Genomic DNA, 13,269 nt, shown 5'->3' on the forward strand with positions numbered 1-13,269 from the left:
TTCAGAGGCATTAGTGCCCCTGACAGCAGACGTTTCTTCTATAGTGGACCTCAAGGTGGCCTCAGACCTGCTTCAATTCAGGAAGAGACAGGTGGCAAACACGTCACTATAGAAGGACAGGGAAGGAGGGAATGATCCAGGAAATTTGAATGGATATCACCTACAGCAGAGATGGTGATCTCATGACCCAGAACTTGCCTAAAAACTTTTAATTGAGTATATAGTAAAACATGGGCCCATAATTCCATTCATAAAAAGAGGGGATATTTCTAGTTGTAAAAATGTAGTCCATACAATTTAATGTTACATCTCTCTAGCAATTTCATGCCTCACCATGTCCATCAGCTGGCTCTGCCCTGGCAGTCTTAGATGCCACCTTATACCCCTTCCAAGTACCATTAGGTACTTTCCCACCAGGCCCCTGATTTGCCAGGCATCACTCCTTAGTTCCCAGGCTCCTCTTGCTGTCACAGGACCTGAATTTTAGACCAAGCTGCACTACCCGCAAGTCACATCTTTCTTTCCTGAAAATCTGGCTCAATTTTTTTTGTTATTAATGTGAGATAAAACAGGGTAACAGCAAGGGCGCAGCTGGCGGGGGCAACTGCCCCCCTAAATCAAGCAAATAAATAAATAAAAATCCTTAAGTAACTGAGGTTCTCCCCCCCCCACATAAAACCTGTCCCCACTAACATAAATCCTGGCTACACCCATGTGTAACAGCAACTGTGGTGTGGGGAAGGCTCTTGGCACATGCTTAGAGTTCCTGTCATCCTTGATACTTAACGTTTTCCAAGGCTGGACCAAGGCAGCATGGTAGACTGAGCAACCTCTGAGGCTTACAGAAAGTACTACACATGGTAGAAAAAAAATACTGGATTTGTAAGCAAGGCCAATTGTGATTTACGTGTTTGATTGCTGGTTAGAGGGCCAGAAGAGTTGGGAGAGCCTTGTGGAGATAATTCCCTCTATTTAGCCTCAACATTTTCTCCCGGAGGCTGTTTCACAGGTGCACGTGCTTCACTTGATTTCTGGCAAGCTAGGCAGCTCGAGCAGATTCAAAGTATTGCGCTTATTAGGAGACATCCGCGGCGTGCATCTGTGCTGCTACATCCGTGATGGCTCATTTAGACGTTCAAGCCTGCCCTCCAGGAACGAAGGGATTGCTGTGAATTATTAGATTATTTTTTTTGCCTCCAGCTGGCGACGTGCCCCCCCCCCCACTTCAAAGCTGTCTCGCTCCTCCTACTCCCTTTTCCTCGCCACCTCCTCTAGCTGCACTTTACAGACGCTCCCCTGCTCAGCTGCAGCCCGGAGCTGTTGTTTGGGACGCTCCGGCGTGGATGCGGTTGCAAGAGTAAGGTAAGAACTGCGTGTCCTGGCAGGAGCGGGGGGTTGTGAGAGATAGTCTCGGTTCCCTGCACACACCTTGACTTGATCCTTGCCCATCGCTACCCCCGCTGCTGGTTCTCTGGAGATCTGACCCCCCCCAAGCATCCCGTGCGTAATGCTCTCCAAGTCTCGGGGCGCAGCGCCGAGGGCGCACGGGGGTCCTTTGGCGTCTCCAAAATCTTGGCGCGGGCGTCGCCACCACCGACATTGGGGGACTGGGAGGGAGGAATCCTTCATCACAGGGCAGCAGCCGGGGCCATTTTGGAGTGGTGGTGGGCTCTGGTTTTCTTTGCCAAAGGCCCGATTTGATGGGGGGTAGCGGGTGGGGCGGAGAGGGAGGGTTACAGACCCCGCTCCATTCCAGGCAATTCCTTGACGTCGTCTCGAGCCGCCGGCCTGCTGTAGGGAGTTTGCGTGGGAGAAGCTTGTATCTGGTTACTAGCGAGATTCTAGTAGGATGCAGGGAAACGGGAGGAGGAGGAGGAGGAGGAGGAGGAGGAGGAGGAGGGGAGAGAGAGAGAGAGAGAGAGAGAAAGAGGCCTTGCTGTGGCCAGTTGGTTTGGAGTCGGAGAGAAGGCGAGCAAGTCTGGGCATCATTGAAGGACCAAGTAATGGCAATGAGGAAACGGGTAGGTGGGCAAAGGTCAATGACTGGCGGGGAAGGAAGGCAAATGCCATGCAGGTGTGGGGCCTGGATAGGCGGTGATAGTCACCTGTAGGACTCCAAGAGGTGGCTCAGACCAAGATCTTTTGCGGCTGAGACAGCTGCACCTCAGGATCTCAAGAGGTGTGCCCCCAAATGCATTGCAATGTCCCAGAGGGTGCAAGGAGGGACACAACACCCTGGTTGCTTCCCTGGCACCCCTAAGAATATTGTGACTTCCCTTCTCTCCACTGGTTGAGGTACTTGTCAGTTGGCTTTTGCTTCAGATTTTGGTTTCCAGAAGCTGAGCTTTTTGGGTTTTAGGTAAGCATGTTAGAGTCTGTGTGACAAGGAGGGAGGGGCCAAGCCAAGGAATAGAGAACTGGAGCCTGCAAGTAGCAACTAGGCTTTATCCACCTGGATTGATGACCTACTTTGGCAAACCCCCATGTGCATTTGCGTACACACACACACACACACACACACAGGCTGGGAGCCTCAATGGAGCTCCTCTGGAGGCTTCACCCAGGGCAAAACAAACAAACAAACAAACCAGTTAACCACCTCCCTGCCCCCCACTGCCCCTGTAGCTGTAGATCTGAGTAATGCATTTATTTTATTTATTAAAACATATAGCTCAGTTGGTAGAACATGAGACTTTAAATCTCAGGGTTGTGGGTTCGAGCCCCACTTTGGGCAGTGGCGTAGCGTGGGTTGTCAGCACCCGGGGCAAGGAAAGTAATTTGCGCCCCCTAACCCGTGGATTTGCGCCCCCTAACCCTACCCCCCAGATGTTGCGCCCGGTGCGGCCGGCCCCCCCTGCACCCCCCATGCTACGCCACTGACTTTGGGCAAAAAGATTCCTGCATTGCAGGCGGTTGGACCAGATGACTCTTGCTGTCCCTGCTAACTCTACAGTTCTGTGATTCTATTCTATATTTATGCCACTCTTTCCATGTAAATATGAAACTCAAGGCAGCTTGCAACAGATGCATCTTTCTATCTATTGATAACTGGTTGTATTGCCAGTTGCACATTTTAATCCATTTGGGAAAATGCTGTAGCAAATGCAATAATATATCAACATACAGAAAGGATTGCAACATCCGGTGTTTTTTTATTATTAGTAGTAATTGGTTATTCAACTGCATTAAAATAAAAAGTAAGCTGCATCAGTGCAATACATAGAGAATGCATTCTGCAGTGTTGGGAGCCGGTTAAGAGTCTAGCTGCTGAAATATTGGGGGCTGGATCTGATGAGAGATTGCATCCCATCCCTATATAATGGTCTGTTATTAACAGATATGCATTGAATTGTTGACTGAGGTTGGACAAGAGAGGTGTGTATGTGCATTTGTGGAAGTTAGTGGCAGCATGGGAACTGAACTGAATGGAAGCGGGGTTCTATCTCTCCCCCATTCCCCAAACGTCCACCCACATACAATCCATTAACTTTGCAGGCATAGCTAAGCTACAAGAAAATGTGGTTTCCAGCCCTAAACAATTTTTGTACTTGTGTCCAAGTCTAGTTTGTGTGTGGGTCCCTCTTAGACACATCCCCTCCACCCCTTAAGGATTGTTGCACATAACACTTCAGGGAGCTTGAGCAGGGTCTCCTCTGACACCTTTAGATACTTCAAAGGGGAGGAGGCAATGACCTTCAGTGGTTTGCTCTGTTCCAATTCTAGAAAACCAGAGAATGAGTGTGAGCATGTGCACTCATGACTCGACTGAAACATCAAGGAGTAACTTGCATTAATGAATGGAGCCATCACAGATATAGCACCATCAGAGACTGAATTTCCACTGCAACTCTGGGTGACGGATGCTTGAGTAATCAAGGGATGTGATGTACATGCATGTGAAAGCGGAATCCATGAGTTTCACCTGGGTTGAGAGAGAAAAAAAGTTTATCTGAGCAAGAGAGCAGGCCTTACAACCCCTGTGCCTTTACAGGACTGCTGGAAGCAACTGCTTTGGGGATCACCTCCTTTTTCATAGGGGGCATCGCTCCACTGCAGTGCCCCTGCCTGCTTTTGTTGCTGTAGGATCTCCTGGCCTAACCTATTAATTTCCCTGTCTTGCCTCTATCCAGGTATTTGGAGCTATTTCCTAAGTGGACAGATAGCTGTGTTGAAGATCTTGGATCCCCAAGAGTCACCCTGGCTCAGGTAGATATCCTCTTGGAAACAGGGCAAGATAGGGGGTACCTGGGAACTTTTTTGACCTGGTGAGTCAGATCTTTATATCCCTGCAGCCTATAGGTCAACTTTGACAGGTGGGCAGGGCCACCCATCTGTCAGTCAACTGATGTCATTACAGTGCCAAGTAACCTATCAAAATGGATCGTTGGGGTGGGGTGGGACGGCTTCTGGGGGGATTTGGTATGGCAGCACCAGGCAGGATGGGAACCTCTTCCTCCCCATCATGACGTAGAGCCTAGTTTGTTGTCAGGTATTCTCAGTGCTTTTTTCTGGGGGAATGCAGGGGTACACATACCCCTAAACATTTTGTGAATCTTTGTACTTTTGCCCATTCACTGTATTTATTTCCCCCAATTTGAACTATAAAATGGTGATTTTCTTGAGTCAAAATGAGAGTACCCCTAAACATTTTTTTAGAAAAAAAGCACTGGGTATTCAAATATGTTTTAGGAAGAGCTACACCTTATCCCCGCCCCCCCATCCTACTGTTAATGTGCATTATTGGAATTATACATTTATAGAATGGGAGGACATACCTGAAAGACTGTATTTCGGTGTTCTCTGAAAAGAGCAAAAATTTTCAAAAAAGGGGGCTCCTTGGCTGGGGATTCTTGTCAGGGTACAAGGGGAGGCTGCTTTGGAGTTCACTCATTAGGAAAATTTAGGGAAGACAGAATATCAGGCAGATCTGCCCATTTAGATCACCTCTCCTGCTCTCTAGGTTAGCAGCATCCGTCCCACCTGGGGAGGGAGGACAATGACTGAAAGTAACCACCATCACCAACGGGCAACTAGGGGACGTCGTGGATCGGGAGCAAAGCCAGGTCGGTATATGTCTGATGGGAGAGGGGTGGGTTTCAAAGGCCCTGAGGGTGGGAGACGGGTGAAACTGCCCCTCTCCTTGTAGTGGGCCAAATTGATTGGATTTAGGTTCCATCCTGGATAGCTCAGTTGATGGGAACATGTGTGCCATTGATTTCAGTGGGAACTTAGCTCAAAGTCACGTCCGGTAATATTTTTGTCTGCCTTGAAACTGTTGATCTTACAAAAGGGGGGGAGGTGAGTATTCTTTGGCTCTTACATTTGTTTCCCTGCCTCCCCCCGCAATTCCCCTACTGTTGATATTTACAGTGAAGGAAGACAATGAAGCTTATAAAATAGCCATACCCTTGGATGAGCCGCACCAAATGGAATCGCAGACTCAAACTCAGCAACAGTTGTATTATGGTCTGAGCCCTCCTCAGAATTTTGATGGTGAGAAAAAATACCCCCACTTCCTGTCAGTAATATATGAACGAATACTCTTTAACTGTGTGTTAGATCTCGTTGGGCGACTCGGCACCCAAAGAAAGTGGTGTTTGTGGAGTGTAGGTGTGTGCAGGTTCCACACTGCAACATTTTGTTGTAGACACTGATTGCTTGTTTTCCAGTTCCCACTGCAGAGCTCAGCAGCGGTTGTCTTCTGCAATCAAACATTTTAAATTTCTTAAAGAAGGTGAAACTCAAATGGGTTGAGAAGAATGGTTGGGGAGAGAAATCAGTTACTGTATGTGTTAATTTGCTCCTGATGAAAATCAAAGTATAGTGGTACCTCAGGTTAAGAACTTAATTCGTTCTGGAGATCCATTCTTAGCCTGAAACTGTTCTTAAGCTGAGGTACCACTTTAGCTAATGGGGCCTCCCGTTGCCACCGCCACGCGATTTCTGCTCTCATCCTGAAGCAAAGTTCTTAACCCGAGGTACTATTTCTGGGTTAGCGGAGTCTGTAACCTGAAGCGTCTGTAACCTGAGGTACCACTGTATTAGATGCAAAGAAGGCTATGGCTTCAATAAGGCAGGTGCAAATCTCCCTTGCCCCGTTTGCTTCTCACAGGAAGGGCGAGAAGGGTTAGAAAAGGTTTTTGGGCAGAGTTGGGTGCGAGACCTTTGGGTGTTTGAAGAGAAGTGGGGAAGCAAGTAATTTCGAGCAAGTCGAACTTCCGCCGTGACGTGACTGCGCTGCCCTCAGAGACACCGGAGATGCCAGCTCCCTCGTTGACCCTGGTGACCAGCTTGAGGACTCAGCTGCACATGGCCCTGGAGAGGAACTCCTGGCTGCAGAAGCGAATCGAGGACCTGGAGGAAGAACGGGACTTCCTGCGCTGCCAGCTAGACAAGTTCATCTCCTGCGCCCGTCTGGATACTGGTAACTTGAGAATTCTCGAGTTCTCCGGAGGCTGAGTGGGTGGTGCTTTGCTGGGAGGGGGCGCCTTTCGGATTCTCTTGGGAGGAAGGGCCAGGGGAATGTCAGCCAAGGCACCTTGGTAGGACGCAGTGCTATTTTTCTAGAAAAAGAACTCACCACGAACCCCTCCCTCGTTCTCTTAGAATGGCAATGGCGCCTGAACTGAGTTCCAGTTGGAGGTCCCTGTGTTAGAGAGTCAAGGGCTGTGTTTTTTTGAGGGTTCTCTGATTTGAGGAGCTTGAATCTAGCTGTGCTATGGCGGGCTTCTGTCTCCCTCTCTGTCTGATGCAGGCCCAGACAGAGTGGGGTGGGGCATATGGCCCCCTCGGTCAGCATATTCACAATCCCAGGGGATGCACTGGGGCGAACGTGGAGGCGCAAAGGCGTCCAGGCCCAGACAGAGGGGCCCCCGCATTATCTACCTGGTCTGGGCCTCTGCCTGGCTCTGCAAGGTCTGATGCTTCCTGCCCTTTCCCCTCCGCCCTAGATGAGCACTGCCGCAGCAAGCAGCTCCCACGGCGGTCCGAGGTGTCTGACAGCCGGAATGGGGATGTGACAGACGACGACAGTATGGGCTCCTGGATGAGTGCAGGCCCCGAGGAAGGAGGCTCCGCAGAGCACAAGAAGCAAAAAGGAGGGGTCAATAGGCGGCGCTTTGCCAAGCCCAAGGTCCGCGAGAGGCAGAGAGGTGAGTGGCAATGGGGGGGTGTCAAAGTAAGGGACCACCGTTTCAGCCTACAGAGCTGAAGGCAGAGGGTCCCCGCCCACTTCCATGGCAGAAATGGGAAAGCTCTTACTCCCTTCTGTGAGCAGAGACTGGTGATCTTAAGACTTGAATGTCTTTCTTTAAAAAAAACACACAACCTATTATACATTAAAATAATAGATCACCATACAGAAAAGAGATGTTCTTCCAAGTGACAGATATGAACAGAGCTTATTCCAGCATATAATCACTGATGCCCTTCTTTATAAGAATTCATTACAATTTCCTCCACCAACACACAAAATTATGCCACTACTGTGCCCCCATTTAGCAGTTCCACTGGCTCAGAGACAGCGATGACCAGGCTATTACTGGACCCTAGGCATCCCCTGTAGGCATGGATTCAGCCCCGCCCCCATGCTCACCAACCAGCTCAGAATGCGGTGCTCAAAAGGGGAGGAAGGAAAGCTCACAAAGTGCACAGCCCATCTGGGACGAAGGTTTGAGAAACACCTGAGGAGTGGAAGACACTTTTGCTGAGGAAAGGGGCCAGGAAGAAACAGTGGTAGCCATAGCCATATATTGGCGGCGGTCGTAACATCTAGTGGTTCACTCCATAGTGACAGGATTGGGAAGAAGATGATGGAGGCGGAAGCATCACCAGAGGGAAGTAGGGAAGGGAAATGCCCCTGGGATACCTCCCTTCCCTGCAAAGGAGTTCTGTTAGGAACAAGAGAAAGGGAGCTTCTGGGACTCCAGCCCACTGAGTCACAGCAGCAAGACAAATCATGGGGAATTTTGTTTCCTCAGCTCACAAATCTTGTCATAGACACCAGGGCTGCAGGTGGAGCCCTGGCCAGATGTAGCACCTCAGGCAGCATCCCTTGAGATGGGGATTCTGTGTTTCAAATTGAGGAAACGGTAGTGTGCGTTGGGTCCCCACTCCCAGCTGATCCTCCTGGGAGCAGTTCTGCATGGACTAGTCGCCTGGCTGGGCCTGCCATGCCTTCTGACCCAGCCTTTCCCTCTGGCAGCCCAAGGCAGGTGAGGAGAGGAATCCTGACCCTTGGAGAAACAGGAATGCCTCTTGAAACGCTGGCCTGTGACTCACCCACCCCTTTACAAAAGCATCAAGTCTTGATAAATTGCTGCAATAATATGTTTTCTCCTTCTTTTTCTTCATTTCTTGTTCAATTGTCACATTTCTCCACCCTCCTCTCCTGTTGTCCTAATCCTGCACCACTCTTTTCCCCCCTTGCTGTTGCAAACCAACCGGCTGGCCTGCCACGCATGATCGCTTGCTTCCATTTTTCTTCTCCACTTCTTCTTTCTCTCACCTTTAATCCTTTCTCTCTGCATATCCTCCTTTTCTTATCTATGGATATTGCTCCTGAATGTTCAACACCTGCATTACCTGCTTGTTTTACTTACTGTTTTTTTTTGCTTGGTCCCTGGGCTGTTCCCTTTCCTTCCCCCTTCCCCGGTGCTGGTATATTTGACTCTAATTTATCCTGCCTTTAATTTTTGCTCCCCAAATTTCTGCTTCCATTGGGTTACTGCCTCTTTCTGTCGGTCCTTCCCATTTCTTGTGATTTCTGCCTCTCGCAACTCTCTGGTGTTTTCACGAGTGGCCATGATTCCCCATTTCTCCTCCTCAACCCTTTCTCTTGTTCTTTCCCCCCCACGCTCCTTTCTATTGGTCGCTGCTGGGGCCCTCTCCTCTGAACCCAACCCCTCCCTGTGCAGTCAAAGATGTGGATGGGGTGCTGTGCCGCTACAAGAAGATTCTGTACACTTTCCAGAAGCTGCAAAGCATGAGCCGGGCCTTTGAGCACCACCGTGTGGACCGTAACACTGTGGCCTTGACCACGCCCATCGCTGAGCTCCTCATCGTGGCCCCTGAAAAGGTGGCGGAGGTGGGCGAATTTGACTCGTCCAAGGAGCGTCTGCTGGAGTATTCCCGCCGATGCTTCATGGCTCTGGATGATGAGACTCTCAAGAAGGTCCAGGCGCTCAAGAAAAGCAAACTCCTCCTGCCCATCACCTACCGCTTCAAGCGGAAAACGGACACCCCGGGCCCGGCGGCCAGCAATTCCTTACCCTCGCCCACTACCCCACCCAAGCCCCCTCCGCCCATTGCTGACTGCTTTAAGCGATGATTCCGCCTCCTGGCTTTGCCTGAACCCACTTTGACAGCCCTCCACTCTCTTATTTCCGTCTAGTTATTGAGGAAGCTCCTGCTGTGCTCCCCTGGGGCTCTTCTGCCTTCCTTGTCAGCCCCCTTCACCCTTTCCTGCAGTTTCTAGTGCTAAAGGCAAGCTCTGCCTTTGTAAGGCAAGTGGGATGCTTTTATCCTGGCACAATCATCTCTTTGGGAAGCATCATCTGACCAGGCGCTCCTGTTTATATGTCAGGTGGTTAAAGGCTATGGAGAGATGAACTGGATTAAATTCACTCCATTTGCTTCCATCTTAAGAACTGGCAAAATGACTGCCCAGTGGGAGTAGCGGGGGAGCAGGTTAGTGGGAAAGAGTACATCCCATTCATAGGCAAGGTGCTGTGGCGGAGAGGTTGCTTCAGACTGGCTGTGCAGGTACAGTAACACCTATAGGAACGCCAAGGCATTCATCAGAGACGGACGGTGTCTGCTGCCTTGCAAATAAGCAACGAGGTGACACATTTTTCTTACACAACACTCCCCTACATCCTGTACTGCTTATTTGTGGCACGTCAGCAGCCCCAAAGGGCTGAATAAACATTGGCAGAAATTTCCCTGCCTTGTTGTTCGGAGGCCAGTTGTGTTTGCCGTAGGTAAGTGTGTGTGTTTGCGAGCTTTGCTTTAACAGCTCCAGAACTTGGGGCAGGGATGCTCAAGATGGCTTGGCCTTCCCCTGAAGACAATGCCTGTCTCCTTAAGAAGTTAGTGTAGGCAATGGATTTACTCACCTCACTGCTCCCCTCCCCTTTCCAGCCTGCTGTGAAGCAAGACTAGAACTGGAGGGCGATTGCTGAACAGGCTGCAGTGGTCTTGCCTTTTGGCCACTTCCTTTCTCCTTTCTTTTACATCCAATGCTACTGGCACCTTCTTAAGCTTTTCTCTTCCTGTTGCCTTTTTGCTATAACAGTCCTTAGCCTGGAGGAATGAACTGCAGCCTTTGGCTGCCTCTAAATAATTCCCTATAGTCTCCCAAAGAAATTCCCGCATCCCAAGACTTCCTTGCATCTCTTTACCGCCATGGACACCACCTGCCCTCTTTCATGTTGTCCTGTTCCAGGTTCTGAAGCTGGGCTGTGTTTGGTGGCAAGCCATTTGCACTTCCTTTTTTGCTTTCTGAGACAGAGACTGTGTGTGTCCTCCAACACCTCTGTGGCTTCAAGCTGCCACCTTATGTGCAAGCAAGGGTTTTGTTTGTTCTCTGCTCCTTTGGGATGTCTCCTCTTTATTCAGTGTAATTAATGGACTGTTTCCACTGTGCCTGTAATTTATCACCCAGTTTTTTCCTCTGTGTTAAAAAAATAATAATTTAAAAGGAAAATGTAAAAAGACAACAATTTACTAAGAGGATTTAAATTAAAGCATTTTGAATAAAACTCAGCAATGTGTGGTTTTAATTTTTCATGTTTGTATAATTGCTACAAAAATGTGTGAATTTGTGGCTAGTTTAGGATATTCCTGGCTTGGAACAAGGGGATGAAGTGTTGGATGTTGGCAACCGATTCAAATCCTCAGCTGTATAATATCTGGGAGTCAGAGTTAAGTTGGGTGTTACTCAGTTTGTTACCAGTTTGTAAAATTAATGGCATGCCCTCAGTTTTGGTGTGAGGATGAGATAATTATTGTGAAATGTACACTAAATGGCACAGTAGAATTTGGTATAGAATTTGGTATAGTCCCAGGGTGTGGCCTAAAATATGCAGGAAAGCACTACTTTACTGAAGCTAGGCAGGTCTGGGTCTGGGCTGTGCCTGGATGGCTGACTGCCTGAGAACCACATGTACTTTGCCTTGGGCTCCATGATGGAATAGATGTATGCCAGTGACGTGGAGAAGTCCGATGAATTACCCTTGCCACAGCATTGGCTAAAGTTATCTTGAAGCTGTGGTGCTACTCTCTGGAAAGTGGGAAAAAAATGTGCAATAGAAAGCAAAGGAAGTGGGAGAGAAACACAGGTGCCTGATTCAGAAAAGGGATTTCCTTCATATTTGGTGAACTTAGCATTTTGTTAGTGTGGAGTTCTCCTATGAAAGCCCCACTGGAGGAACAGGAGGGAAAATGTGCTGTTAAAGAACCTCAGTGGGGTGTGTGGAGAGCTTCACAGCGGTTCCCAAATGGTGGTACGCAGACCCCGCAGGGGGTCCATCTAACCCACTCTGGGTTCTATGGCATATACCCATCAACCAAGTCTGAAAATGCATGAGTATGCAGTGCCCAAAGCCACGTGTTTTTGGGTGCTTTGACTCACAGAGGAGCGCAGCCCAGAATATGCACATCCTGGTTCTGGAAACCACTGATCTAGATCATGCCCAGTGAAAGGCATGGGTGTACCTATACTTTGGCAAATGTTGCAGCTGACTTAAAAAAATAAAAGTGGTTGTATTCCAGCCATTGTAGGGGGAAGCCAGTCATATCTCAAGCCATGAGTGTTGCAGTCATTGAAATTGTGAAACGCATAAAGTAAAACAAAAAAAACCGAGAGCCCGTCTCTCCTACAGGAATAGGAAAGCAGTATGAATGGAAGTGAATATTAACCTCTGCCTTGTGGGTGAATTATGACTCATGGCATAGAATTTGAAAACAATTTCCTGCCCCCTTTTACAGTGCATCCACTATGCAGCTGATGGCTACTCCCTTTGGGAGTCCTCATTTAGGTGGGAGAATGTTGCTACTGTTGCTGTGCTCGTGTCCTGTTTGTAAGAGTTCCCCATAGGCATTATTAGAAGAATTTTAAGGTCTCATATATAGAATATTCATAAATGCACACATATCTAAATATATGAACCAAGTGTCGGAAATGGTATGGGAGAGCAATCCTGAAGCCATTTTGACTCTCCCAATGACCTCAAATATTCCTCTGCAGGAAGGGAGGCAAATGGGAAAAGACTTCCCATTGTCTTTTTGCTTGCAAATCCTATCTTAAGGTCATATTTGTGTATGAATAGGGCGAGTCTGTGAGATGGATTCCAGAACTAAAGTATTAACTATCACAAAAGAATGTCCAGACTGCCCAGGGAACGCAATCAGTGACCATTACTGTATTAGTTACAGATAGGTAGCCGTGTTGGTCTGCCATAGTCAAAACAAAAAAAATAAAAAATAAAATAAAAAATAAAATAAATAAAAAAAATTCCTTCCAGTAGCACCTTAAAGACCAACTAGATTCCTTCCAGTTACCAGTAGCATCTTAAAGACCAACTTTTTTTGTTTTTGTTTTGTCATTACTGTATTAGGTATCCTGCCGGATAGGATTTCTGCTGCAGACCGCCTCCTTCTGTAATGTATGTATGATGTTTTGAGGGGTGGTCTTGGCTACATGACATGGGACACGGGTGGCGCTGTGGGTAAAAGCCTCAGCGCCTAGGGCTTGCCGCTCGAAAGGTCGGCGGTTCGAATCCCCGCGGCGGGGTGCGCTCCCGTTGCTCGGTCCCAGCGCCTGCCAACCTAGCAGTTCGAAAGCACCCTCGGGTGCAAGTAGATAAATAGGGACCGCTTACTGGCGGGAAGGTAAACGGCGTTTCCGTGTGCAGCTCTGGCTCGCCAGAGCAGCGATGTCACGCTGGCCACGTGACCCGGAAATGTCTTCAGACAGTGCTGGCCCCTGGCCTCTTGAGTGAGATGGGCGCACAACCCCAGAGTCTGGCAAGACTGGCCCGTACGGGCAGGGGTACCTTTACCTTTACCTTTACCTTGGCTACAGGGTGGGCAATTTCAAAAGTCTATATAAAAGCTTTGCACTCCATTGTTCAGGGTTCTCCTCCCTCTTGCGTGTGGTAAGTGGGGACCCTGTTGCAACAGTTTACTAAAGATCAGGCTTACTAGCCTTTTTGCTTCTCAATATATTCTGGTTGGCCTCTGTTATTTTCTCCTACTGATAGGGAACCC

The 13,269-nt window shown here is 48.7% G+C and overlaps 1 protein-coding gene across 2 annotated transcripts; it reads left to right on the top strand.

Moving 5' to 3' along the window:
- The first annotated feature begins 1,005 nt into the window (after positions 1-1,005).
- CCDC106 (coiled-coil domain containing 106) lies at positions 1,006-10,764 on the top strand. Of its 2 annotated transcripts, none has more exons than XM_083707730.1 (7): positions 1,006-1,362; positions 4,131-4,206; positions 4,961-5,063; positions 5,371-5,493; positions 6,248-6,424; positions 6,951-7,151; positions 8,916-10,764. In XM_083707730.1, exons 3-7 carry the CDS (start codon positions 4,997-4,999, stop codon positions 9,326-9,328), a joined length of 981 nt encoding a protein of 326 aa, XP_083563856.1. In that variant the 5' UTR covers positions 1,006-1,362; positions 4,131-4,206; positions 4,961-4,996; the 3' UTR covers positions 9,329-10,764. The 2 variants fall into 2 exon arrangements, with proteins under 2 accessions (XP_083563856.1, XP_083563857.1); XM_083707731.1 differs by lacking the exon at positions 1,006-1,362 and adding an exon at positions 1,903-2,021.
- Positions 10,765-13,269: the final 2,505 nt, after the last annotated feature.

This window comes from Podarcis gaigeae, assembly GCF_964106915.1.
Source record: "Podarcis gaigeae genome assembly, chromosome: 13".
NCBI lineage: Eukaryota > Metazoa > Chordata > Lepidosauria > Squamata > Lacertidae > Podarcis > Podarcis gaigeae.